Consider the following 27,838-nt stretch of genomic DNA (forward strand, 5'->3'; position numbering starts at 1 on the left):
TAATTACTTACTAATGTGTTTATTTGGGTTTTATTAATGTTGTTTTCTATCAATTCCTATCTTCGCTATCTTGTTTCTTGCTCATCATTTTTCTAACAGTATATGTTGATGTGAAAATCATGGCTTTTTTGAGGTATTTATTTGTACTGGAATGAATCAAGAAGGAGGGGGGGGGGGGCGGGGGTCTCCACCACATATTTCTAATGCTACGCAATGCCATTTGTGGGTGAGAGAGAAAATGCTCACAACATCGAAAAGAATGGGCCAATATAGTTTTTGTTTTTTTTGGCTTGAGTTTTTTCTTCCCAAGATATTTAGCTTTCAAGATAGTAGATGGAAACAAGAATGTTTTAACAGAAGTCTGTTTTCTATAGTGCTAAACTGCTCGATAGAAGTTTCCTTTTCCAGAATGTTAAAACTTTTCACGTAGAATAATAGAATTTCTTCTTGCAATTTGTTTCGTGTTTTCTTCCTACCTCAAGAAAACTTGCAAGATTCACTAAGGAAATTTCTTTCTCATTGCTTCCTTCCATCTATTTCGGAATTCCTGTGTGCGTATACTTATCATTAAAAAATTACAGCATTGAATGAGAATCAACTCACATTTCCTCCCTTTACTCTCAATCTTTTTTCTTTCATGAATTAGGAACTTTTCTTTCTCTTTGTTACATTATCCATTCTGAATTTTTCTTTTTAGATAATACGCAAATTTATACACTCTACGGCATATAAACTTGCGTTTAAACTCTTGATTAGTGAGAAACCTTAGTCTCAACTGTTCGTAGAGAATCAGTTCAAAGTTAGAATATCGGCGTCCGTTTGAACTTTTTGTAGAAAATAAGCATCATTTGCAACAGCTCATATAAAACAAGCTTCCCTTTTTTTCAAAAAAAAAGACGAATTCAAAATATCGTCAGCAACGAACTTAAAGCATAACCTCAATTTATGAGAAAGTGCGTGATGATCCATCAATAATACAATTAAAAGCTATACCCTCATAAATAAGGAAGTTTCTTATTCCTCTTTTGCTTCACTGTGTTTTCATCGTCCTCCCCAGCAATGGCCCCATTAACAAGATTCACAAGCTTACCCAGACGATCCTGGATGATCTTACCTTGTATCTCCCTCCCAGGTTTGGTGATTTTATTATTAAAATTCTTTAACTTTCTTTTATTCACCGCAGTTTGGTATACCTCTTCACGTTTCAACTTTTCCATCAATTCCGGTACTTTTTGACAATCACCCACCACCACCAAATCCAATTCCTTCATGAATTGAAGATCGGCACTCGATGGTTTTTCCAAATTGACCCAAATCACACACCCTCCAGCTTGCAGTTTCACCACTTTAGTCATTTCTTTTACTAAGCGCCTCACCCCCGGGATTTTCAATGATGTACCCACCACCACCAAACAATCGGGTTTGTTTTTCTTTAAATCATGTTCAGTGATCTTTCCAATGATCTCACCATCGGGATGGAACTCATTATAGAGCACAAACCGTGGCCTAATGATTCCCGAAGTTTGGGTTCGTTTGCCCACTATTGATCTCACGGAATTAAGTTCTCGGCATTCGGGACACTCCACGGGTTTGGGATTCAGGAACACCGAAGGGGTCATATTACTGATCCATTGGCATTTAGAACAGCACATGGTCATTAGACTCCCGTGAAGTTGGATGGTTTTGGGATAGCATTGTTTCAAGCAGTTGTGAAGAGGAGTGACCGTAGAAAGATGCGGGAGATCGGTATCTAAACAATCAATGTTTTGGGTATATAGTCTAAGAAGTCTGCCATTTTCAGATAAATCATTCAAAAAATTGTGGAACTTTGTGGGCTGGGTTTGGGAGATGATCTTATGTAAATTCAAGATCAAGTTATGGAATAATGGGGTAAGTGAGGAGTCGGAATACACATTAGAAGTGAACAATTGTTTGGACGATGAGGAGCCCCGCAGGTTCAATGATGGATCTCGCTTTGGGTACCTTCGATTATCTTCATCAGTTGTAGTATCACCTGTTTGTTTCTTTTTTTCCACCGAGATTCCTCCTTGGAATAACCCATTGGATGATCGGAAATCGGGAATCCCAGCGGCCACTGACATTCCAGCACCACTTACACAGACGATTTTTCGACACTCGGAGAGGGCATAATTGAGAAAATAGAGGTTATTAAGAAACTCATCATTTGTCATTTGGGGCATCAACGGCTGAGAAAAGTCGATGGTATTCAAATCAAGGGTTGACGTTGTTTCTGGACGATATTTAAGCTTAGGTTTTCTGGATTTTTTTATTCCAATGGAAGGGTTGGTTGACTTCACGGGGACTTCCATAGTATCAGGATGGGTTATGACGTCTATTGGAGTCATTATAATAGAGTAATAGGATAAAAAAAAAAAAAAAAAAACCCTCTCCATAAATGGGTTGTTTTGTTGATTGGAAAAAACCTCTGAGGGCGATGAGCTTTGTTTTTGTTTTTTGTTTTTTTATTTCCAGTTTCACGTGAGACGGTGAAATGACAACAGAAATGGAAAGGAAGGAAGAGTTGACTTCTTAATTCTATATCGATACTTATCTTCACTCTATCTCTCGTTAGATACGTGATAAGAAGATCAGTTGTTATCACCGCACTTGGTCTCTTTAACTATCTGATAGAACACACAACTCAAACAAGTGGCTCGTATTCAACAACTTGTTATTAGGCTGAATTAACAGTAATAAATCAAAGAAGGTAAATGTATTAAATGACTAATAATAGTGGGATTCATTCTTGTCTTCTAATAACAATAAGGAAGACAAATAATAATAAACAATAAAATAATTTAACACGATAAAATGTAAACTGGGGTGGTCATATTCGTAGTATGTACGATAGTACACCCAGCAGGATTTCCCTGGCCAAATGGCGTTTGTTGATTGTAAAGCAACTGGAAATGATTTATGGAACGTTTTTCCTCATCAATCTAAACCTCATTTCCGAGCGAAGAGAATACGAATATTTCAAACCTGAATAGTTGTAAGAATAATGATTTTCTATATCCTATGCACCCCGAGGCGTCTATGGTGTGTGCACCCTCCGGGTGTAAAGTGGTAAGCATACCCCTCCATTTAAACTCTCTCTTCTTTCACTATAATTACAATTATTCTATAGTATCTAATAATAATAATAATACAAAATAATCTCCTCCCTCGTCTTAAGGTTAATATAAAATAATAATAAACCCCCTCCTAAATAAATAATGCTAAGAAACAGATACCCCCATAAATGTACATGACGCTCTCACACCATATATTGGTATACCAACAAATAATTACTTCAAACTCAACATGACACAGCGTTTTTGGAAACTTTCCCTGGGTCAGAATTTGGGTATGAGACTACTTTCTCGTATAATATATAGTGGATTAAAATTTTCTGATTATCTTTTATATCCCATAAGTGCAAATTACAGTTTACGACACCCCAAGGCATTATAATTATATAGCCAACATAACACGACTTGGTATTCAGATGCAAATGAAAAAAGAAAATCCGGAGAGCGTAGTGCTCCTTCTATAGCAGCATTATCGTGACAACAAACCCAGACAAGACAAGACATTAGAAAAATGATGAGCAAGAAACAAGATAGCGAAGATAGGAATTGATAGAAAACAACATTAATAAAACCCAAATAAACACATTAGTAAGTAATTATATGGCAGCAACTCAAGCGGAGGTAGCAAAATAGAAAAAAAAATGAAAAAAATGAAAAATAATATAGCATAGCTGGATACATTGTGACGAAAACAGATAAGCAAGTATCGTATAAAAAAACCACAAAATCTCAGCTGTTGATTGATAGCAAGCAAGTATCCAGCCCTTCATGCCGAACCGATACAAAAACATAAGTGGCAAACCAAGCAAGTCGAAAGACAACACCAAAAGTGAGAGAACAAAACACCGAACCGCTCAATACTCATATGTACTCATATGTACTCATTGCATATCTCGACAAATTTTTGGATATTTCCTTCCAAAGTTGAAGATTCATTCACCATACCATAGTCTATCCAAGCAACTCTTTCGTCTGGAGTAACAATGAAATTTTCTCTTTTAATATCACCGTGATTGATACCTAAACCCGACAATAACTTCAATTGATTAATTCCAAACTCCATCAGTTTCTCGGTGATTTTACCGCCTCCAGGAATCTCTGTCATAAATATTGCAGGTCCACCAAACTTGATGGAGGCCTTGTCGAACAAGCTAACCCGTGTGCCACAAAACACAATTTTTGGGCTAAAAATAGTATTGGCTTGTGACTTGCAATTGTTATTGTAGGCTTCAATCTGCCTATATGAGCAAACCTCGTTGGTGTATTGCTCAGCAGCAATGCTCAAAATATCTTCATAAGAAAACCCTAGTTTTCTAATTTCTCGAGTTCTGGCATACTGCAGTAGAAAATCCGCGTCATACACTTTTATGATAATTTTCTCACTCCTGGTTTTTATCTTAGGCAACTGTGGGAAAATTTTCTGGCAAGCAGCGGTGTTTATAGATGCCACAAACGACAAGTGGGAGCTACCATCTTGTAACTCCTTGATATCACTGGCGTAATGACCACGAGTATTTCCGGAAATTGTTTCACCCGCAGATCCTATTGATCTAATAGTTACTCCGAAGGGGAACCTTGAATTTCTGTTCTTGACATTTTGTGCCGAGCCGTTCTTCTTCATGAATATCAGCTTGTATTTTTCGGACTTATCTCTTGCACTATTTTTTTGATCAGCAGTGTAATTCACACAGTGGTGTATCAAACTTCCCAAAATCAAATTGATTGTCTTATTTGAATTTTCTACAATCTTGTAGAAAATAGGGATTGGAACTTCCATAAGTTGTTGCTTGAGGGCCCCAGCCTTTTTTTCAAGCCCCTCTTTTTCCTTTTCTAAATACCTTCTTCTTGAATTGAATACCTTGAATTTGTGACCATTGGTTTCGTTAAGAAGTGCTTCGATTTCTGCTATTCTGTCATTCATCTCTTGAAGTTCTTTCCGCTTTGCGGAGTTTGGCTCCTTTCCTTTTTTCAAAGCGTCCTGATCAGGATCTGCTAGCATGAAAATAATATGAACAAAGTAATCGGTAAGCACACAAACATCATTAGTACTGTTCAACATATTAACAACCACCTGGCGAACTAGCGACAGATCTGTAAGAACATCATTACGAATGTGTTTCTGTAGCCCGTACTTCTTTAGTTCAAAAAACATGCATGCTTCACCTTGGACTCCATTGAAGACAGGGAAAACTGAGATATCCGGACGTAGTGAAAAATTTTCTGGTCCCTTCACGGATACTTCAGTCCAAAAATAAACCTTTTCGTTAAAACTATCAAGGATAAGCTTAAGTTTATTTGACATCAATGCATCAAACTTACGTGAAACAGTGCTCTCGGTAAACTTATTGTCAGTCCATGACTCCCCTATAGTGTCATAGAATAAGCCCTCGTAACGATGATCGACTTCACGAACACTCCCCTGATGAAAAATCGACGATGCTACATTTTGATTGCAGTATGATGAAAATTTTTCTATCAAATTATCAAAAAAATCATCAGGAAAGGGTTGCCAATCAACCGAAAACTCACCGTAGTAGCTGTAAATAGCAGCACTAATTGAACCTTTGGGAAGTGTGGTAGGCACATAATCCACGTAGAGAGATTTCTTTGGAGGATCTGGCGCAGGCAAGTTGAGAAAGAGCTTCCATAGCAGCGATGCGAGGTCGGTGGGATTTGGGCCATTTCTTTCTCTCTCATTACATGCTTCTCGTTTCATATCTAAAACAACATCAGCTCTTAAGCTTTGATCATCAAGAATGTCACCAAGGTCTAATGATAGACCTTGTGAATTTCTGATTTTGGATTTTATCTCATTTATTGCAGACGCTATTCTCTGTTCGTAAGCTTGGTCGCTCATATTGACATCAAATCATTTACTGGTCTTGTTCTTGGATTATCATGGAATGGCTTGTTAAACAAGAGCAAATTCAGGGAAGGAAACTGGAACTTTAATGAAAGATGAGGAGAAGGGTTTGACACGATGGGGTGCCACACCCACAGTCAGGTATACCGTCCTGATGGGATAACAATAATTGGAAACCGGAAAGTGCAGAGATGGTGGGATTACAAGAACCTTTTTGAGTAAGGAGCTTCCACTTGCAGAGTTAATTATGAATAGAATCATAGAATATAGACAAAACTGCAGCAAAAATAGATTGCGTTCCCTAAAATATTGTGGTGCCAACCAACTAAGCATTATTCGCAATCTTCATTAGTCCTCGAAACCAACTCTATGTAAAACATTAATTGGATATTATGTTACCGCCAAGTTTTTCAGTTTTTTCAACTTATTTCAGCCTCCCATAAAAACAATTCTCAACCTTCAAACTTATTATTGCACACAATCAGCAAGCTTCAGCTGCTCCAGAAAGCCTGGCATATTAAGTAAACCATACTTGCAAGTGCAATATATACATGTTCACAGATAGTCCAGCAGACATACCGTAAACATAATCCATTGAAATGTTGCAAATCATGAGCGACGAGCACCATTTAATGGGGATCCACAGCAACTTCCACCTTCCACCTTGCAGCTAACAACTAACAAACTGGCTTCTATGTCCCTGGTGTATTTCTTGTATTATGAAAGCCTTCGCAAGAATTCGATTTTTCATCTCACAATTTTACATCCTTTTCAGTGTAACTCATAGTAGCTGCTAATCGATATTGAGTGAAGTTAAAGCGAATCTGACAACTCTGTGTAGGGATGATTAGAAGAACTAACATCTATTTGTCCCACATTCTCGCAATACTCTTAGAATATACCCCAGCACATAATTCAAAGATCTTGACAAAGATTTCAAAATGCAAGCTTTCAATAGTTAATCCATTGATAATGATGATTTTAGCACTAGCAATACTGTAAGACATATATCCTCTATGATGCTGTATGTAACGAAATACCCTTCATGTTTCTAACCAATGACGAAATGTTTATCGCAATGCCTCAAAAAGCTTTGTCGCTACATGTTCCATCTTGACGGCACTTATTTCTTGACCCAGTGAGATTACCCTGCATAAATGGCTTCAGTAGATTGCAAAGCAACTGGAAATGATTTATGGAACGTTTTTCCTCATCAATCTAAACCTCATTTCCGAGCGAAGACAATATGAATAATTTAAACCTGAATAGTTGTAAGAATTCTTATTAATAATGATTTTCCATATCGTATGCACCCCGAGGCGTCTATGGTGTGAGAGTGCCATGTGCATTTGCAAATAAATAATTACTTTAAACTCAACATGACAGAGGGTTTTTGGAAACTTTCCCTGAGCCAGAATTCGGGTAGGAGGCTGCTAAAATGAGTACATAGCACTGTATTGATATATTTTATCCTGTTACGGGTAGAGGCTGGTGTGAAACGTGTAGAAAATGACGGCAATACCTTTTAGGATTGATTCCTTTGGAGAAAAATAATTTCATTCAAGTAATAGCTTACAATTGCGCCTGGCAATAATTGACATCTTCATTGTATTGATATAAACCAATATATAATTTATTGCAATGCATAGAAGCTCATTGATATAAGCAAATAACGCTCCAATCAGCTCAGTTCTCAATCATCAGAACCTCGGTAGACAAATATCCCTCACTTATTAAACTGTCACAGTAAAAGAAGCTGAACAGCAAATTTAAATCTTCACACTTCACTATCGAATATCAGATCAAATCTTTGGGTATTTGTTTCCAAATCTGAGAGTAAGCTCGTTTTACCATAACCAACCCACACAACTTTCTCATCTGGGGTTAGTATATAATTTTTTCTTAAGAAATATGCAGGATATATTCCTAGGTCAGATAATAGTCGCAATTGATGAAACCCAAAATCAATCAGTTTTTTCGTGACTTTGTCACCTTTCGGAATCTCTGTCATAAATATTGCAAGTCCCCCAAATTTCAAATCATTGTTGTCCCAAAGAATTACATCCCCATGGTATATAATCTTGGGGGCGAGAATAATGTCTTCTTTCGAAGTGCACAGTAAATTATGATCAAATATAGTGCGATAGGTCATGATTTCTTTGTCGAACTTCTGGGCAGCAGCTTCCATACACCTTCTATCCACCAGACCCGGTCTTCCAGTTCTAGATATCTTTTTATAATCTTGAATGAAATCAGGATCATAAACTTTCATCACAATTCTCTCACAAGGAGCACTTATCTTAGGAAAATCAGGAAAGAACCTATAGCACGCACCAACAGTCATCGAAATGATGTATAAAAAATGAGGATTATCACTTTGCAAATTTGTGCACTCTTCATTGTAACTACCTCTTGCGTTGTTGCTCAAAATCCCTCTTAATCTCTCTGTTTTCAATTGCACATTTTCAACTTGATCATCTGTGTAGTTATTACGATGGTGAATTAAACTGGCTAATACCATATTTATTGGGCATTTCATATCATCATTTTTGAAGATTCTGTAAGATATCTTAATTGAAATTGCAAGACGTTGCTGAGCCAATTCGTTAGCGTCATTTTTCAACTTTTTTATCTTAGCTATTTTTTCCAGTAGCCCATGTTTTTTCTTCATGAACTTTTCTTCCATAATTTCCCACTCAAGCTCTGCCATTCGTCTGCTTTTTGTTTCAACCTCTTTCCATATTCTATTATTGGAAGCCCGGATCTCTTTAGCCCGGGCTTCCAAACCCAGATTATCTTTCAACATGAAAACAATATTGGTGAAATAATCCGAAAGGATGAAAGAATCTGTTGATCCGTTCAACATACTGATGATAACTTGACGAGTTAACGAGCCACTTTGAAGAGTGCCATTGCAAATCAATTCATGTAGTCCGTATGATTTTAATACAATGGAGAAGAACGGGTCAAAATTATCATACTCAAGGCTTCCGAGCATGATAGATTTAACAGGACTCACTGTCAAATTTTCAGGCCCCATAATAGATTTTTCATGGCGACAATAAACTGTCTCACCAAGACCGTGAACAATCGCCACAACTTCGAGCAAGATCAAATTCCAAAACTGTAACACAATGCTGGGCCCCTTCTTATCACAATGTCTCCAAATTTCCTCTTCTGTATCATTCCATAAGCTCGTGGAACGGTTTTCGACTTTAGTAATACTGCCAAGACAGAAAATCGACGATGCTACATTTTGATTGCAGTATGATGGAAATGTTTCTATCAAATTATCAAAATAATCATCAGGAAGGGGTTTCCAATCAACCGAAAACTCTTCGTCGTAGTTGTAAATAGCAGCACTAGTTGAACCTTTCGGAAGTGAGGTAGGCACACTTTGCGGAGAGATTTTTTGGGAGGATCTGGTGCAGGCAAGTTGAGAAAGAGCTTCCATAGCAGCGATTCTTCACTGGATTTAAAGAAGTGTCTAGAAGAGCTCTACGTTGAGAAATAAATACTTTCTCAAAGAACTTCTAGGGGTTGTAATTGGTGGGTCACTTCCTTTATCTTTCTTTGAATGGAGTCTTGTTTGATTGTAATGGAAATAGGGGGAGGATGGGGGAGTGCATAATAGAAGGTCTCCAAATGAGGTTTATTTGAATATTTGATTGATAGCTAAAAGGATGGAACGATCCAAAAAAAAAAAAAAAAGAAAATTGGTGGCCATTTCAAGCATCAGAATTATTTTGGCTAATAATAATCTACAGCCTTTGGATCCAATTGCTATGAGTTATTATTGTGATTCGTCTGGCCTCCTGGAAGTTATTGTTTTATTGTTGTTGTAAAAACCTCATGAGTTATCTTTACTACCAGTACTCTATGCTCGTTAGGTATCAGCGTTAGATTTTTATATGAAAGTTTTCGAGGCCCATGATATGGCAGAAGTCTTTTACACTAGAATGATAGAATTGGTGAAATACCTTTGTGCCTACATCATTGGGGTTGAAGAAATTTTGTTAGAAAGAGTAGTATCACAGCATGGGCCAGTTCCTGTTCTTTGCAAAAGACAAGGCTAGCTACACATACCCTTTTTTTTTTGGTGTGCTTGTGCGGTGTGGTGTATACCTATAGGAAGCTCTTTGTGGTTACCGTAGTTTGCTGCCAATAATCCCGTCATTCTGGACCGTCAAGCCATTTGCAACCTCTATTTATTGTGTAAATTACACGACTGGTGACTGCAGGTGTTTGATAATACTGCTAAATAGTGTAAAACACAAGGTAGCAAATTCGATTATTATTTTTCGGTCTCCTTGTTCTCTCGTTCCCAATTCTTTGCATTTTATCTCATTCCCGGCGTCTAGCAGAACTCAGACAGATCGCCAATAAAATCGGTGCGAGAAGTTTCTAATTGTTGAGTTTTTGAATTCTATGTGTTTGATGTTCTTGCAATTGAGATGATTGTTTCTTCAATTGTTGGTCTAATATTAATTGTGTTTGGGTTTTGTTTTGAAGGTATTTACTTATGTATGTTGTGGCTTCCCTTTCATTACGAGCTCTATTGAGGCAATTCGGTGATTGTGATGATACTGCTGTTATCCCATAAAGCTTCATAGATGTTTCGGAGAAGCAGACATTATTTTGGAAGATAATAAACAAAAGGAATCGACTCTGTTTAAGGCCTTTTTTTTTTTTTTTTGATCCACCAATTAGTTGGGTTGATTTTACTGACAGAGATACTAACTTTGAGTCACTGGTTATTCATTCTAGTATTATATAGCATATAGAGTATGAGAGAAATCTTTTAACCACTATGTTTTTTTTTTCAAGAAAGGAAAGGACTGGGGTATGCTTTGTGTTCTAATAATGGGACATTCCATTATTAGAAAGAGTAGCCCAGGGGATGGATTATTTGTTGTTCTTCATTGAAGATAACACTAGGTGGGACCTTTCTTTTTTCATCGTTTTGTTTTGTTTTTCTTTTCTTTCTTACAATATATAAATACCTTAATATATTCGATATGGAAGTCATTTCACGTAAATTTATATTTTGAACTTTTGTAACCTCCTTGTTTTCTTATTTGTTGTTTATTTTGAGCTGTTAGTTCTTGTTATTTAGAATACAACCCTGAGAATGATGGTTCATCTCTGAAAGTATCTAAAAGAATTAAAAGATGAACTGCCACCGATGATACCAATATGCACAATAATCTTGCCAGATACATTCTTTTATGTGGTCAAACAAAAACAAAAACAAAAAAAAACCATTCTCCTAATGGGAACAACGAGCCAAAGGGGGCTCCGGAAATTATGTTGATTCCAGTAGATAGATCCACCCAATCGTATTTCCAAATATTGTTGTATCAAGAGTTAGGTAAGCATTACCAATTATTATACTTGATTTCTGAAATGACACCTTTAATGCTTTGCATATCAAAACATCGAAGAAGACGACCCAACATTACTCTCATGTACCGATTTTAATCCCTGGTATTCCAATTTAGACAACTTTATCGCGAGCTTCATATCCTCATCTAACAAATCATCATCATCACCATTCGCCAGCTTCCCTTTATCAATGGTCTGTTTCCCTTTGTCGTCGCCATCATCATCATCATCACCATCATCTTGCTCGCCATTTTCCAAATCATCATTATCAAAAAACTTGAACTTTTCTTTACTCAACCCGAAAAATTCATCTTCTTCCTCCCGTGTGGTATCCAAACCTTGTCCGGATGCTCTCCTGAATTGTATCCCACTACCACCGTTATATTGTGGGGCTTGGGACTCCAATGCCGATAACTCCAATGCCTTGCGAAGATCTTCATCCATATCATCTGCTAAATCTCCTGATGTACCATTACTATTACTATTACTATGATTATTATTATTATTATTACTTCCCTGTTTCTGAGATTCTAACGCCGATAACTCCAATGCCATTCGTAGATCATCGTCCATTTCATCTTCCCCATCTAATGTGATTGAAAATTCCATTTCATCATCATCATTTTGTGGCCCCTTAGATTCCAATGCTGACAATTCCAAAGCTCTTCTAAGATCATCATCAAACTCCTCCTCCTCCTCCTCCTCCTCGTCATCATCATTATTCTCCATTATTCCCTCTTCAATTTTCGACAATTCAAGTGCTTGTTTCAACGATTTATCCTGTTCTGATGCTGCCTGCTTCACCACACTCTCACTCATTGCTAACGCCAACATTAATTCTTCTTCATCATCCAAATCATGAACCCCATTGTACTTATCGAACAACTTCCCTTGCACTACTGATTCATAATTATCATTCTCAAACTCGTCCATTTCTCCCCGGATTTTCTCCCAAGTTTGTAACCGTGATGATTGTTTCGTTTGTTTCTTCTTGAGTTGTTTCGATAACAACAACTCTTCTTCGGTCAACCCCAAAGTGTTCCGAACGAACAAAGAGTTTTCAAAGGAGATATGGAAATACTGGACAATGTTATCAAGCACTATCAACCCTCGAAGTAAAATCGGCGGGAGTGAATATCCTTCATCCAGTCCTTCTGCTGAAAATGCCGGCACCGGGGCTAATTCGACCGCAGTCACCGGTACCAACGTGAAATTATTAGTGGCTACCACCGGATCTCGTGAAGGAGCGACATTAATCGCTCCAGGGTCCATGGCTTGTTGTCGGTGGAACTCGATATTATACGGAGTGGTATTAGTTAAAGTTTTCGGAATTTGATGCTCGATAATTTTTAATATACACCCATTGAGGATGTTAACAATTGCCATCCAGCCATTATAAGAACAGAGCAAAAGTACCCCGCTATTACAGTCGAATTTGAGGATAGGATGGAGATGGTATAATGAATAAGGATCGCCATCGCAGAGATCACTTAAAAACGACGGAATCACTTTGAAAACAACGACATTCTTGTTTTCTTGATCACTATTAGCCGTGGCGTGGACCACCACTTTCCCAGAAGAGAAAAGCGCCACATGGAGTGAAGAATCATTACCAGCAAGCTTGTTACCGTCCGACCGTCTGGTGGATAAATTATTGATGATTTTGGTTTGCATCACGTATTCTTCTGCCAGTTGAGGATCGACCGGATCATCTTTAAGCGAGGTATTTACTACCGCCGATTTGTATCCGTCGAAATCTAAAAGATTAATTTTGTTTTTCCAACTGTATACAATCTTTTCATTGGCATAATCAACCTCCATATATGATTTGGCCAGTAAAGAACGAGGGTTAACGATTTTCCCAAGAAATACTGGATTGATTTCATTGACAAGGTGGACAGAATTGGCATTGAAAATCTCATGGAGAATCATGGCATTCTGAGTAACTTCTTGGTCCAATCTAATGTGTTTAATGGAATGTGAGGTGAAATGTGCACCGTCGAATTTGATGATAAAGAAGTTTTGGTTAATAGATTCTACCACCACGAATTCTTTGAAATTGGTGGCAATCTTGAGGACCGGGAACCTGATATTACGATCAAGATTTTGGATGTCTTGATCGTTCAAAGATTCATTAATATCGATCTTGAAAAGTACTGCTTTTGTAATATAATTCCAACCATAAACTTGGCCCAAGAGGTCACCGGATAGCACATCCAAAGAACCTTTACCAAAACTGCCAACGCTGGAGTTCAACAATGGATTCAATACGATGCTACTGATAAAAAGCTTCTTCTGTGCCAATCGTTGGTGGTCCACCGAAGGTACATGTTCATCACTCCATGTATGTTTATTGAAAAACTTCAGGTTCAGAGGACTGCTTAGGGCAAAATCGTTGGTGAATAATTTCATAAAGATCAAACCGTTGGAATTCCCGATCATGATGAGATTCTTGGTGATTTTTTCAACCGTGGCATAATGGACCTGGTTAAGAGAATGCTCGGCCAACACGTCCCGACTAATATGCGAATCCACTTGATATATTTTCTTCCCTTGTTTAAGGGATAGAAAGTTTAAATTATGAGTCTTGTGGCTGTATAATATAAGTTTGTCACTGCCAAAATCACATACTAAATCATCAATGAGATAATTCGAGTGCACTTTGTACACGGTAGTTAACAAATAAGGGTTGAGCTTGCGGAAATGGCTTTTCTTGAGATCCTTAGGGTTACTGACTTTTTTATTCTTGTTGATATTCATTAATTTCTTGATATAAGTGAACCGTACCATAAACTCGGTCTTCCAATGCCACGATAGTGACAAACTGGGGAAGCTGGTGATGATTCTGGAGTTCCTCTCGACAATATTATCGGTATTCATAGTTGTTTGATGCTTGAGGGATTTGCGTTTACCAGGCAAAGCATCAAGGGCTATAAGATCATCGTCCTTGATGAGTTTCTTGATGAAGAGAATTCTCCAGATATAGTCGTTGTTGATGATGTCATCCAAGTACCGAGAAATTGAGGCTACCGTTTCAAGAGTATGGGTATCGAGATAGCCAAACACCTCGACCAATACCTCGGCGGGAAGGGTATATATCGACACTTTCCCCATTGATTGACTGCTCAGTTGGTAAATGATGAATGACAATCACGTCTCGTCGGAGATTAGTTTACGATACAGAGAAAAAATAAAAATAAAAATTCAAATTGTAAATTGGGGAAATTTTGGTGCAGCGTAACCCTGATATCAAAATTATGATTATGGCATCATTTAATCTTTTTGTGTGAATCATCTGAATCTTCTGAATCTTCCCAATTGTATTTCCAATAATAATTATATTCCAATATTAACAATTTGCAAAAATGGTCTTGGTGGCTGCCGGTCAACTCTCATCTACTTCGTCTTTATCTACCAACTTGAAACAGGTGCTCAAACTCATCACCAAAGCGGTGAACCTCAACGCCAAAGTGCTCTTCCTTCCAGAAGCCAGTGACTATATTGCAAAAAATGCTGCCCATTCACTCAAGATTGCCCGTCCAATGGAAACTTCAGTGTTCGTTACCGGGATCCAGAGCAGATTAAAAGAACTTCATTCCCAAGGGAAAGCGTTGGACGTGGTGGTGGGGATTCACGAACCAGCGTGGAAATCTCCTGATGACCCCCACAAACGGGTGAAAAACTTGTTAATTTATATCAATAGCACCGGAAACATCACCCGTGAGTACCAAAAGATCCATCTTTTCGATATCAATATTCCTCAAGGCCCAATTCTTCAAGAATCCAACTCGGTCGAGCCAGGGAATCAAGTGGTGGCGCCGTTCGATACTCCAATTGGCAAATTGGGGCTCGGGATCTGTTACGATATTCGGTTCCCGGAATTGGCGGTGAAACTACGTGATATGGGGGCAGAAATCTTGACTTATCCTAGTGCTTTTACCGTGAAGACCGGGGCAGCCCATTGGCATTTATTGGGGAGGGCCAGGGCCATCGATTCCCAAAGTTATGTGATCATGCCTGGTCAAAAGGGAGTTCACGATGTTTCTATTGAAGATGATGATGCTAGTGATCCTACAAAAGTGGTCAAGTGTCAAGCGGTTAATGCCAATGAACAAAAAAGAATAAGTTATGGTCATTCTATCATTATCGATCCATGGGGGACCGTGGTTGCCGAAGCTAGTGATATCAACTTGAATAATGATGAACCGGAAATAATCGTTGCGGATATCGATTTGGATAATGTCAAAAAAATCAGAAGAGACATGCCATTGAAGGATCATCGTAGAAGAGAAATCTTCAATAATTAGCTAGATGTACATTATTATATTGATAATTAGAGAAATTCTATACGCAGTTAAAAATAGAAGAAAGATACAAAAAAAAAAAAAAAAAAAAAAAAAAAAAAAAAAAAAAAAAAAAAACAACGTATGTATAGTATTACTGACAACACTGTTGTCATTTCAGTGCTGTATGTCATAAATTTTTAGAATACAAAACAAAATCATAATAATAAAACAAAACAAAACATCGCGAACGAAAAGCAGCAGAGCATCAAAAAAAAAATTGATAAACATAATATTAAATGAGGACATGATAGATTAACTCAAGAGATCTAGAATCCAGGACCAGGAGCCATAGGACCAGGAGCCATAGGACCAGGAGCTATAATACCTTCTTGCATCCCAGGACCCATCCCAGAACCCATTCCAGAACCCATTCCAGGACCCATTCCGGCACCCATTCCAGAACCCATTCCAGCACCAATCATTCCTCCATGAATGTTATCAAAACTAGAAGCCAAATAATAATCAATATCCATACCTTGACCATCATAACTGTACTTGTTGTAGAGGAAGGTCAAGTACATGAAACATTCGAAAAATCTGTCGAATTTAAGCACCAATTTGGTTCTAGTTCTTCTATGAAGACGGTCAAAACGGGCAAATTTCTTGAAGATGTACGCGCAAGTTTGGGTATTGAAAGTGTAACCAAAATAACGCAAAAGTCTCAAATATTCGGTGAAGTTAATGGTTCCTGATGCATCAACGTCAGCCTCTTTGAATTTCTGGTTCCAGAATTGCAATGATTTCATAAGACCGTAGAATTCCGGAAGTTCGATGGAATTGGAGCCATCGGCATCGAATAATTCAAAGAGCAAACGGATGGTGCTAGGTTCAAATGGGGTACCGTCGGAGTTGAGGAGTTTATCACGAAGTTCTCTTGGGGTGATTCTTCCATTGCCATCTTCGTCAAACGATCTGAAATTACGCATCAAGTTTTTACGTTCATGATAAGACACTTCTGGGGAAATCAACTCACCATTGGAGCCTTCAAAAGGATGATGCAATGGGGTACGCATCCAAGGAGGCAAATATAACGGGTTTTGGAAGTTGGATTCGGGGCTGAACTCCTGGCCAGCGCGTAGTTGGGCACGGTAGGCTCTAGGACTCATGTAATTTGAATGGGCCAAGTTACCCATGTTAGAGGAGAAATTGTTGGCGTATGAATCAATGTCATTATCTGTGTAGAGGTATCCTTCACGATAATCATCTTCCAAGCCTCTATTAGCATAAAGATTGTCGTAACGATTGTTGAAACGAGGATCGAAGGTCATTTTGCGGTACGGACCACCTGGGACTTGATAGTGTTTCTAGAAAGTTAGTTTAAAACAGGACAACAAAAGACAATCAATCATCTAGACTAGAAATGCAAACAGAAGAAGACCCCTGGATGGGGCACAGCAAGGCAAGTGGCAATCAATCAATCAATCAAACATCTGTCAAAAAAAGAAATTCACTCACAAATGACATGGTTTAAGGAGCTAACGAGGCGTTCGGATAAAGTGGGACCTTATTATTCAGTTATAGGGAGTCAACGGCCGGATGTGATGGATATTTATAACACTACAAATTAGACGAGCGAAGGGGAGTGAGAGGGAGATCTGCAACAGCAAAGTTTGATCCTTTCAACGTTCGAGAAAAAAAAAAAAGGGAGATTTTGTAACAACAAAAGAAGGTTAGTTGACAAAGACAGAGAGGAGGAATGAAAGAAAGAAAGTGGCAATTGCAAATAAGGAGCAATAATAATAATAATGGTTGTTCAAGTCAAAACTAAAACCCCCCCAAAAAAAAAAACACGAGAAGTGTCTCAGTGTGACTCTGGAACCGGCCAACACCACTCACTCACTCATGAATGAATGAATAAGTGCACCACGCGTAATGGGTAAGTTATAATAACAGAAACTCGTAATCGCAGGAAGATCGTATTCTCGAAAATACAGTGTTTCCAACCTCAATGGGATCGGCGATTGCCTGTAAATAACAATAAAAATACTAACGCTGCCTGCAGTGCTGTTGTTGTTGCTGTTGTTGTTTTGATTACGATGTTACCCTGCAATAAAGCCGGCCACGCCAAACAAAAATCGCAAACGTGTTCACATTCAGCAACGATGGGGAGGCTGAACTGAACCGAACTCCCCGAGTATTTCCTTCATTTTGCCACCACAATGTCCAAAGAAGCAGAAGAAGAAGTCTTGGATTTCTTAGATTCTCTTCCGCAAGACCAAAAACCAACTGCCGAATCCCCAGGCGACAATGCAGACATCTTGAACTTTCTTGACGAGTTGGCTCAAGAAAGCAACGCCGCCAACTTGAAACCAGCCAAGAATGCCAAAGATGACACAAAAGACAGCTCGCCTGCCCCTACTGCTGCCAAAGACAGCCAAGTGATCCCAGAGCCTGAGAGCAAAGTATTACAAGCTGATGCAGGACAGGAAGAGGACTATAATCATGAAAGCTCCATTCCTGATCCAATCTCATCGATTTCTGGATGGTGGGGGAACTCTGGCCAAAAGCATCTCAATTCTATTTGGGGGTCTGCTTCCCATGTCGTTGGAGATATCAGCAAAACTGCCCAAGAAACCGTTCTGGACATCAGTAAAGTGGCCAATGACCAGCTCAAAGACTTGAGCTTGTTGGATCCCCAGGATTACGAAAAGTTACCAGAAATGTTGAAAGCAGGGCGCGAATCAATCATTAATACTACCAATAAGTCTATTGGTGACCAAAGTGAAACTATCAATAAAGTGGGCGGGTTATTCAGCTCGTTTGTCACCAGTATCAATGAACAAATCATCTCGACCACCAAGACCATGAATCACCATGATGAAACTTTGAAGATCTTTATAATAAATGACGCATTAAAGAACTTCAACTACATTGATTACTTGATTTATAACAAATTCTCAAAAGTGATAGGGCAAGTTGAAGGATCAATTGATTTAGAAATCATCAACTCCAAGAATTTTTCCAAACTACTCAATATTTTGGACTTGGCCAAACTTACTAATGGTGACCTTGATCTTAAACCAAAGACCATTGATTTCTTTAAAGGGTCCTCGTTGGACGCAGAGAAATTGGCGTTCGCCAATATCGATGAAGGAATCAAATCATTGATGCAAGTGAAGAAGAAAGAAAAAGAGGAACAGCAAGCCAAGGCCGACCAAGAAGAAAATAATGATACCAACAGTACTAGAGTCTCCCATATCTTTTTAACGATTTTGCCGATCATTCAAGATAAATCTGCACAAACTTACACTCTGAGTTTTGAGGAGATTGTGAAAATCGACGAATCAACCACCGACAGTTTCCAATTCTTGATTACTGTTAAAGACTTGGAACACAAGTTCTCGATTGTTACCAAATCCCAATCGTTCCCAACCAAGTGGGCCCAATGGTTGACGACTAATAGTGTGGAATCACAAAAGGAAGCGGGGGATGACGGGGTGGAGCCAGCAGACTGGGTGAGAGAATGGGTTAAAGACGGGTTGGCACTTTCGTTAGGGGTGTTAGCCCAGAGTTATGTGACCAAGAGAATGGGATTTTGAGTACTACTACTACTACTACTAATAATAATAATAATAATAATAATCATCATCATCATCATCATCATCATCATGGAAAGTTGTGATATCAATATTATATGTCCAGTGGTTTGTTTGTAAGAGCAGTTGGCAGTGGTGACACATGCGCTGCGGCACTAACCGCACCGCGCGCCCATCTCATCTCATCGCGGCATGTGACACAGCAAACCACCTGCTTTCCCCGATTTTTGCACATGATAGCGGGAGGTATAATAAGAATGGATAGCCCTTTTTTTTTTTTTTTTTTTTCACACTCCTGAAAAATTCTCCTTGTTTATTTAGTCAGTCTCCTTGTTCAATCAATATATTTCATAATATTCCATTTCACTATTTCCCCCATTAGTGTTTTCTTGGTGACTATCATAGTAGTGTACAATAACCCTGGTTGCCCTCTGCCCCTTTGAGAAAGCAAGCATCCTTCTACTACCACCACCGCTAATCTTTTTCCTGCTTTGTCTTGTCCTTCCCAATGTCATCCGAACAAAAACCATTTACCGCTGATTCCAAAACCGCGGCCCATTTGAAGTCTTATCCTATCCTTGTTGATATCGCCACGATTATCAGCTCGTCTGCCCTTGTTCGCGCCATCTCCGACCATGTAATGCCTTTATTCACTTACGTTACCAGTTTGATGATGTCTGTGGCGTTGATCAAGACCATCCTTGTTAAATCAGATGAATTTTTCAATTCTCTTGTTTTGGATAACGTCGATGCCATCCTCCCTTCATTGAGGAGCCTCCATTTACAAGATGTTCATCCAAAGAAAATCCCAGAAAAGGCCCGTGCTGCAGCTTCCAACTTGAACCCATCGATTGTTCTCAACGACGTCAATGCCAAATTACACGCTTACGAACAACAAATTAGACCAAATGTCTCGAACCACGTTGGGGGAATCATCAAGCCTTTGAACAATAAGTTAGAAACCTTGATTGATTCGTATTTGCCAGAAGGCGAACAAGATGCATCTGCTGCTTCCCAGCAACAAGGCCCTGATGATGAAATCTCTCGTCTTTACAATTTGACTTCATCCGCTTACAAGAAAACCGTTCCAATTGCCACCAATGAGATCTCCCACATCCAAGACCACGTTATGAAAACTTACTCTGCAAATTTGCCAGAAAATGAATCGCCTTCCACCCCAAGTGAGAAACTCCAGGCCGCGGCAAAAACTTCTTACCAACTATCTAACGAAGGGTTGCAATTGCTTAACAAGACTTATGAAACCTCTGTCAAGCCAAAAGTTGCCCCATACATTGGAAGTTTGAAGGTTGGCATAACCCGCACCGTTGATGAAGCTAAGAGTAATGTTGATGCTCTGCTCAGCGAGGCCGCTCAAGGCGCCGAAACCGCCACCATGAATGGTTCGTCTGGTAGCCAATAGGTTTATTTTTATTTATTCCTGTTGTGGCACTTTATTTAGAAGTGGTAATTTTTTTTTATATATTACTGTCATATGTATGTTGGTTGCTGATATTTCATTACTATTTATAGCGTAATATTTCTTTATTATGAGTTGTTGTTTTTTTTCTTTGTTTGCTTTTTCTTCCTTCTTTCTATTCTCCTTTCTATTCTTTTTTTTATTATATTTTATATTCTTCTTTCTTATATTCTCTTGTTTATGTAGCATGATAAAAATTTTAAAAGAATTTTTTTTTTTTTTCTTCGTTTCTACGTCTCGTTCATCTTTGTATTGTAGAATATATTTCAAATTACCAACTAGTCAGCAAAAGTCTATTTCACCTTGGCGGCGTAACTGATAATTTCTATCCCCTATCAGAGTGGGAGCGTGTGTACTGGCAGTTGCATGGAAGAGAAGGATTTATTACGGCTGCAGCTAGATGAATCGCAGTCATCAGTATGATAATGCTTGTTGTATGGGCTTTTGTATGTATATATATATATATTCACTAACTCAAGTTATTATTTCCGATATTTCCATTATTGAGGTCTTTAGAAATTGACATATCACACCAAAAACCAAAAAGCAAACTACATAATAGGAGCCTTGGGAGGATGCATTGCATTGTATTTGTCAAACACAATCTCTGAAACTGTCAATTCGGGATCAGCTACAACTGAGCATGGATTTTTTATATCAAAGGATTTATAAACTAGTAGATATTATAGGGTTGAAAATACGTGATAGACTTTGCAAATATTATTTAAAACCAAAAAAAAAATCACGGGACAAAAGGAAGCAATTAAATAACGGTTTTTGCTGCACTCACTTCACTGCTAATTACTAACGTTAAGGATCCTGAGTCCATGTTGAGGCCATAAAACCTTTTTGACCAATTAAGAATATTCTGCATTGCCAAAAAAAACAAAAAAAAAAACATCTAGATAGAATCCACAGTGAATGTTGAAAATCTAAAGTACACTAACTATCCTTTCATCTGCAGCAAAGCTTGCTTGCTTCAGTCAATGTTTCAAAAAGAAGCTGCCCAAAATGCTGTTTCGAATCTCTTTGCTTCGGATCTCTTGTGACAAACACTTGTGTGTACTGTACACTTTTCCGTTGAGCAAATGACAAACCAAATAGGAAAATAGTTTTGCTATTGTTGTGTATATATATTATATATATTACATTGTTATATAAACCGCATAATCCAGAGAGAAAGATAATCTGCTAGTCATCAACACTCCACATATTTGTTGATTTGGATAGATACAAGTTCAATCCTCATTAGTTGTTTTGTTAGAAGAAAAATGTTACTATTAGATTTTTTATTATTGAGTTTTCATCTTTATTCATCTGTCATTGGTGAAGTATTCTGGGAATACGGTATTAATGGTGTTGATAATTTAGACATTGATTTCACCACTGGCCAAGTTCCAGATGTGATGGATTTTTGGAAACCAGTGAACCATGAGGACAATTCAGGTTCTTATAAGCTCCCTGAATTGACTTCTGATGGTTTATTGTTTGAGATGAGCACCTCTCAAAGCTATTGGCTGGGTGATCAAGCAGCTATGAATGGTAGTTTTCCGATTCAGAGAGGAACACAAGTATACAATATTGACATCAACAGCCAGAACGCGTATGTTATTATATATGCTAATTGTTGGAGTACACCAGTGCGTGGTAGGTGGTTGTGGAATATATATCCAGACCTGCAACATGGATTAGTATCCCTGGTTGGCTATGGAAATCCTTATTACACACAGAATTATCCAGCAAATCCTTTGAATTATTCTATAGATTTAACTTCGGGCATGAATACTTTTGAATTGAAAGTGATAGATAGTGGGGCTGACGATTTGAAATTCTTTATCGATGGAACTCTTGTATTCTCTACTGAGACATCATCCCCAAGATTTCTCAAAGATTGCCCATTAGGTTTTATGAGTACCGGAATTACGATCGGGCCTCGATATAGTTATGCTGATATGGATTGCACCCAATACCCTGATCTTTGTTACAATGGTACTTTGCCTGAAACATACACCGCTGCTAAGCTTCACCTGATCACTTACACTGATAGTACCATTCCGTTCTGTTTTATGGGCGATACAGAAGAGTCGATGCAACTATACTACAATGAGTCTGCCAATATATGTGTTGCAAACGACACCACCACTTCTTCGGAATCTCCGCTGACAAGCTCAACAAGTACGATTTTGCCAACCAATACCACGTCCGGCCCGTCCACCACAACAGATTCGCCTACTGAAACATCATCCACATCATCAATTCTCCCAACTGAAACATCAGGCTCACTGAACTCAACAACAACCTCATCAAGCGGGCCAACTGAGACTTCTGGGTCAACATCAATCCCACCAACAGACTCAACCACATCGAGCGGGCCAACTGCAACCTCTGGACCAACCTCAATCCCACCAACAAACTCAACCACATCTAGCGGGCCAACTGATACTTCTGGACCAACATCAATCCCACCAACAGACTCAACCACATCTAGCGGGCCAACTGAGACTTCTGGACCAACATCAATCCCACCAACAAATTCAACCACATCAAGCTTACCTACTGAAACATCAGGGTCAACAGGCACACCTTTGCCAACAGATTCCACAGATTCAACAGATTCAACAGGCTCAACAACATCAAGTTCACCAACTGAAACTACAGGTCCAACAGGATCTACTGCACCAACTGAGACTACAGGCTCCACAGACTCTACTGCATCAACAAGTTCAACTTCCTCTAGTGAAACAGTCCCTCCAACTGAAACATCAGGTTCAACAGGCTCAATTTCACCTTCATCGAAGTTGCCAACCGCAACTACAGGTTCAACAGAGTCAACATCAACAACTGATTTCCCACCATCCAGCTCACCAACTGATTTGCCATCATCTAGCACATCAACAGGAACTTTGAATCCAACAGATTCGACCGTATCTAGCATACCACCTACTGGAACAGCTGCGCCAACGGATTCAACCATATCAACTGGATCGATCCCTCCAACTGAAACATCTATCTCAACAAGTTCAACCGTGTCAAATCCACCAACTGAAACATCCAGTACAGCAGAATCAACAGACTCAACCGACAAAAACCCGTCAACTGGAACATCGGGCTCAACAGATTCAACCGTATCAATTTCACCAGCAACATCAGCTTCACCAACAGCAACATCAGTACCAACCAGATCAACCAGATCAACCGACTCAACTCCTCTGATAGACTCAACATTATCCATTGTGTCGCCTCCATCTACAGAAACAATTTCACCATCGCAACAAACACCTGGTTCCACTGGATCAAGCTCACAAACTGAAATATCTATATCCACCGAATCAAATTCTCAGGATACCACTTCCGGAGATTCAGCAGCTACAATAATTGAAAGTATGGGTGGGGTGGACAATATGCGTTTAAACAGTATGTTGTTGGGGCTCGGGTTCTGGATCGCTCTAATTTTCCAATAGATCTGGATGTAAGGTGATCACTTTCATTACTGTGTGTGGATTTTGCCTCCACAATAAATTACTTAGTGTTGTTTGTTTTGACCTTATTGACATTCGTTTTTGTTTTTGTTTTCATTAATCTTCAATCTATCTACCTACGTTTTATTTATCTTTGAATAGTAGAGAGTAAGTATATTTCAAACTGGCAGAAAAATGTGTTCAAAAAAAAAACAAAAAAAACCAAGAAGATTAGCATAGCTGCCACATGAAAGCTAGACTAGTTAATATTATAATGACTCTACAACCAGTTGGCTTGTAATCTTCCATAAAACAGAAACTTCAAGTTACCTCACCTCTACCATTGGCTCATAATAATAGCCCCGCAGGATGTTGGTGTGCATGCGCTCAGTCCTTTTCATGCATTGTTTACATCAAACTCGAGCTCTAGGACCTTCATTATGGAATCAGCTATAACTAACCATGAGTTTTTATATAATAGTATTTATGAATTAGTACAAATTATAGGGTTGAAACTATGAAATAGACTTTGCAGAGATTATTTAAATGCCCAAAAACTAAAATAAAAAAATAAAAAAATACATCACGGGCCAAAAGGAAGCCGATACATAACGGTTTTTGCTGCAGCCGTGGTGCACTCACTCATTGCTAATTATTAACATTAAAGATCCTGAGTATATGTTGGGCCACAAAATCTTTTGACCAACTAGTTGTTCCGAATATACGGAATTGCAAAAAAATAACAAAGACGTCTAGATAAAACTCAAGCGGTGTGTGTGTTAGCAATGATTGCTCCGTCAATGTTTCAAAATTAAGCTGCCCAAAACAAAATGCTGCTTCGGATTTCTTGTGACAAACACTTATGTGTACTGTACACTTTTCCTTTGAGCAAATGACAAACCAGAGAGAAAAACTAGTATTGCTATTATTGATTCTGAGGGGTATTTATATCATGTCATATAAACCGCATAACTCAGAAAAAAAAAATATTCCACTAAGGTTATTGATTCTGCGCTTACTGACTAATTCAGACAAATACAGAACCAGTACAATTCTCGTTGTTAGTTGACCTAAAGGAAATAAATATGCTGCTGTTAGAATTTTTATTGTTGAGTTTCTATTTTTATTCTTCTGTCATTGGCGAAGTATTCTGGGAATACGGTATTAATGGTGCTGATAATTTGAACATTGATTTCACCACTGGACAAGTTCCAGATGTAATGGATTTTTGGAAACCAGTGGAGTATCAAGGATACGCAGGTCCTTATGAACTCCCTGAATTGACTTCTGATGGTTTAGTGTTTGAATTTAGCACCTCTCAAGGCGTGCAGGATAATAACCCAAAAGCTATCAATGGTAGTTTTCCGATTCAGAGAGCAACCCAAGTATTCAATATAGATATGAACACCCAAAATTCCCAGGTTTCCATTTATTCTTATTGTTGGGGTATACCACTGCGTGGTAGGTGGGTGTGGAATATATATCCATACCTACAATTTGGATTGGCATCCCTGGTTGGCTATGGAAATCCTTATTCTTTGCAAGTCTTTCCAGAAAATCCTTTAAATTATACCATAGATTACACTTCAGGCATGGATAGTTATGAATTAAAAGTAATAGATAGCGGGGCTCAAGATTTGCAGTTCTTTATCAACGGAACTCTTGTATTCTCTACTGAGACGTCAAGCACGAGAACTCTCCGAGACTGCCCGTTAGGTTTCACGAGTACCGGATTTTTAATCGAGCCTCAATATGGTTATGCTGATGTCAATTGTACCGAATACCCCAATCTTTGTTACAATGGCACTGTACCTGAAACATACATTGCTGGCAAGCTTCACCTGATCACTTACACTGATAGTACCATTCCGTTCTGTTTTATGGGAAATACGGAAGAGTCGATGCAACTATACTACAATGAATCTGCCAATGTATGTGTTGCAAACGACACCACCACTTCTTCAGAATCTCCGCTGACAAGCTCAACAAGTACGATTTTGCCAACCAATACCACGTCCGGCCCGTCCACCACAACAGATTCGCCTACTGAAACATCATCCACATCATCAATTCTCCCAACTGAAACATCAGGCTCACTGAACTCAACAACAACCTCATCAAGCGGGCCAACTGATACTTCTGGACCAACATCAATCCCACCAACAAATTCAACCACATCTAGCGGGCCAACTGATACTTCTGGACCAACATCAATCCCACCAACAGACTCAACCACATCTAGCGGGCCAACTGAGACTTCTGGACCAACATCAATCCCACCAACAAATTCAACCACATCAAGCTTACCTACTGAAACATCAGGGTCAACAGGCACACCTTTGCCAACAGATTCCACAGATTCAACAGATTCAACAGGCTCAACAACATCAAGTTCACCAACTGAAACTACAGGTCCAACAGGATCTACTGCACCAACTGAGACTACAGGCTCCACAGACTCTACTGCATCAACAAGTTCAACTTCCTCTAGTGAAACAGTCCCTCCAACTGAAACATCAGGTTCAACAGGCTCAATTTCACCTTCATCGAAGTTGCCAACCGCAACCACAGGTTCAACAGAGTCAACATCAACAACTGATTTCCCACCATCCAGCTCACCAACTGATTTGCCATCATCTAGCACATCATCAACAGGAACTTTGAATCCAACAGATTCGACCGTATCTAGCATACCACCTACTGGAACAGCTGCACCAACGGATTCAACCACATCAACAGGAACTTTGAATCCAACAGATTCGACCGTATCTAGCATACCACCTACTGGAACAGCTGCGCCAACGGATTCAACCACATCAACTGGATCGATCCCTCCAACTGAAACATCTATCTCAACAGGTTCAACCGTGTCAAATACACCAACTGAAACATCCAATACAGCAGAATCAACAGACTCAACCGACAAAAACCCGTCAACTGGAACATCGGGTTCAACAGATTCAACCGTATCAATTTCACCAACCACATCAGCTTCACCAACAGCAACATCAGTACCAACAGCAAAATCAGTACCAACCAGATCAACCAGATCAACCGACTCAACTCCTCTGATAGACTCAACATTATCCATTGTGTCGCCTCCATCTACAGAAACAATTTCACCATCGCAACAAACACCTGGTTCCACTGGATCAAGCTCACAAACTGAAATATCTATATCCACCAAATCAAATTCTCAGGATACCACTTCCGGAGATTCAGCAGCGACAATAATTGAAAGTATGGGTGGGGTGGACAATATGCGTTTAAACAGTATGTTGTTGGGGCTCGGGTTCTGGATCACTCTAATTTTCCAATAGATGTGGATGTAAGGTGATCACTTTCATTACTGTGGATGTAAGGTGATCACTTTCATTACTGTGGATTTTAACTTCGCAAAAGATTAAGTAGTTTTGACCTTATTGATATTTTTTTTTTCTTCCTCTCTTTTTCCTGTTTCTTTCTTCATTATCAAATGTTTGGAATTAAGGCCCCCATGTAAATCCTCAAATCATGGCTACATTCGAACACGCAGAAGAAAAAAAAAAAAGGTAATACCCTATTAACCTTGTTTTCCACAGTGTCGATTCAGCAGATGGACAGCTTTAATTTGGAAGATGCTAGGGAACTACCTACCAAGTGCTGTTAGCGATGGAATTGTTCTCGATGTTCATTTTAACT

At 38.9% G+C, this 27,838-nt stretch overlaps 10 protein-coding genes across 10 annotated transcripts; 5 read left to right on the forward strand and 5 right to left on the reverse strand. All coding sequences in view use genetic code 12, as the record gives it.

The window, feature by feature from the left end:
* Positions 1 to 995: 995 nt before the first annotated feature.
* On the reverse strand, positions 996 to 2,366 carry HST4 (NAD-dependent histone deacetylase HST4; the record flags this gene model as incomplete). The annotated part of the gene is made up of 1 exon (XM_064996603.1): positions 996 to 2,366. One exon carries the CDS (start codon positions 2,364 to 2,366, stop codon positions 996 to 998), a length of 1,371 nt encoding a protein of 456 aa, XP_064852675.1.
* Positions 2,367 to 3,963: 1,597 nt separating this feature from the next.
* DASC09_030010 (uncharacterized protein) lies at positions 3,964 to 5,949 on the reverse strand (the record flags this gene model as incomplete). The annotated part of the gene is made up of 1 exon (XM_064996604.1): positions 3,964 to 5,949. One exon carries the CDS (start codon positions 5,947 to 5,949, stop codon positions 3,964 to 3,966), a length of 1,986 nt encoding a protein of 661 aa, XP_064852676.1.
* A 1,783-nt stretch (positions 5,950 to 7,732) lies between these two features.
* On the reverse strand, positions 7,733 to 9,409 carry DASC09_030020 (uncharacterized protein; the record flags this gene model as incomplete). Its single annotated transcript, XM_064996605.1, has 1 exon — positions 7,733 to 9,409. The coding sequence occupies one exon, from the start codon at positions 9,407 to 9,409 to the stop codon at positions 7,733 to 7,735; it is 1,677 nt and encodes a 558-aa protein (XP_064852677.1).
* Positions 9,410 to 11,385: 1,976 nt separating this feature from the next.
* Positions 11,386 to 14,454, reverse strand: DASC09_030030 (F-box protein; the record flags this gene model as incomplete). Its single annotated transcript, XM_064996606.1, has 1 exon — positions 11,386 to 14,454. One exon carries the CDS (start codon positions 14,452 to 14,454, stop codon positions 11,386 to 11,388), a length of 3,069 nt encoding a protein of 1,022 aa, XP_064852678.1.
* A 251-nt stretch (positions 14,455 to 14,705) lies between these two features.
* On the forward strand, positions 14,706 to 15,647 carry NIT2 (putative hydrolase; the record flags this gene model as incomplete). Its single annotated transcript, XM_064996607.1, has 1 exon — positions 14,706 to 15,647. The coding sequence occupies one exon, from the start codon at positions 14,706 to 14,708 to the stop codon at positions 15,645 to 15,647; it is 942 nt and encodes a 313-aa protein (XP_064852679.1).
* Positions 15,648 to 15,952: 305 nt separating this feature from the next.
* On the reverse strand, positions 15,953 to 17,150 carry DASC09_030050 (uncharacterized protein; the record flags this gene model as incomplete). The annotated part of the gene is made up of 2 exons (XM_064996608.1): positions 15,953 to 16,990; positions 17,142 to 17,150. The coding sequence occupies 2 exons, from the start codon at positions 17,148 to 17,150 to the stop codon at positions 15,953 to 15,955; spliced, it is 1,047 nt and encodes a 348-aa protein (XP_064852680.1).
* Positions 17,151 to 17,845: 695 nt separating this feature from the next.
* Positions 17,846 to 19,225, forward strand: MTC1 (DUF5427 domain-containing protein MTC1; the record flags this gene model as incomplete). The annotated part of the gene is made up of 1 exon (XM_064996609.1): positions 17,846 to 19,225. One exon carries the CDS (start codon positions 17,846 to 17,848, stop codon positions 19,223 to 19,225), a length of 1,380 nt encoding a protein of 459 aa, XP_064852681.1.
* Positions 19,226 to 19,730: 505 nt separating this feature from the next.
* On the forward strand, positions 19,731 to 20,642 carry DASC09_030070 (uncharacterized protein; the record flags this gene model as incomplete). The annotated part of the gene is made up of 1 exon (XM_064996610.1): positions 19,731 to 20,642. One exon carries the CDS (start codon positions 19,731 to 19,733, stop codon positions 20,640 to 20,642), a length of 912 nt encoding a protein of 303 aa, XP_064852682.1.
* Positions 20,643 to 21,970: 1,328 nt separating this feature from the next.
* DASC09_030080 (uncharacterized protein) lies at positions 21,971 to 24,160 on the forward strand (the record flags this gene model as incomplete). Its single annotated transcript, XM_064996611.1, has 1 exon — positions 21,971 to 24,160. The coding sequence occupies one exon, from the start codon at positions 21,971 to 21,973 to the stop codon at positions 24,158 to 24,160; it is 2,190 nt and encodes a 729-aa protein (XP_064852683.1).
* A 1,082-nt stretch (positions 24,161 to 25,242) lies between these two features.
* Positions 25,243 to 27,477, forward strand: DASC09_030090 (uncharacterized protein; the record flags this gene model as incomplete). Its single annotated transcript, XM_064996612.1, has 1 exon — positions 25,243 to 27,477. The coding sequence occupies one exon, from the start codon at positions 25,243 to 25,245 to the stop codon at positions 27,475 to 27,477; it is 2,235 nt and encodes a 744-aa protein (XP_064852684.1).
* Between the last annotated feature and the right edge of the window lie 361 nt (positions 27,478 to 27,838).

The sequence above is a fragment of the Saccharomycopsis crataegensis genome (assembly GCF_037102585.1).
Source record: "Saccharomycopsis crataegensis DNA, jcf7180000000083, whole genome shotgun sequence".
Taxonomy (NCBI): Eukaryota; Fungi; Ascomycota; class Saccharomycetes; order Ascoideales; family Saccharomycopsidaceae; genus Saccharomycopsis; species Saccharomycopsis crataegensis.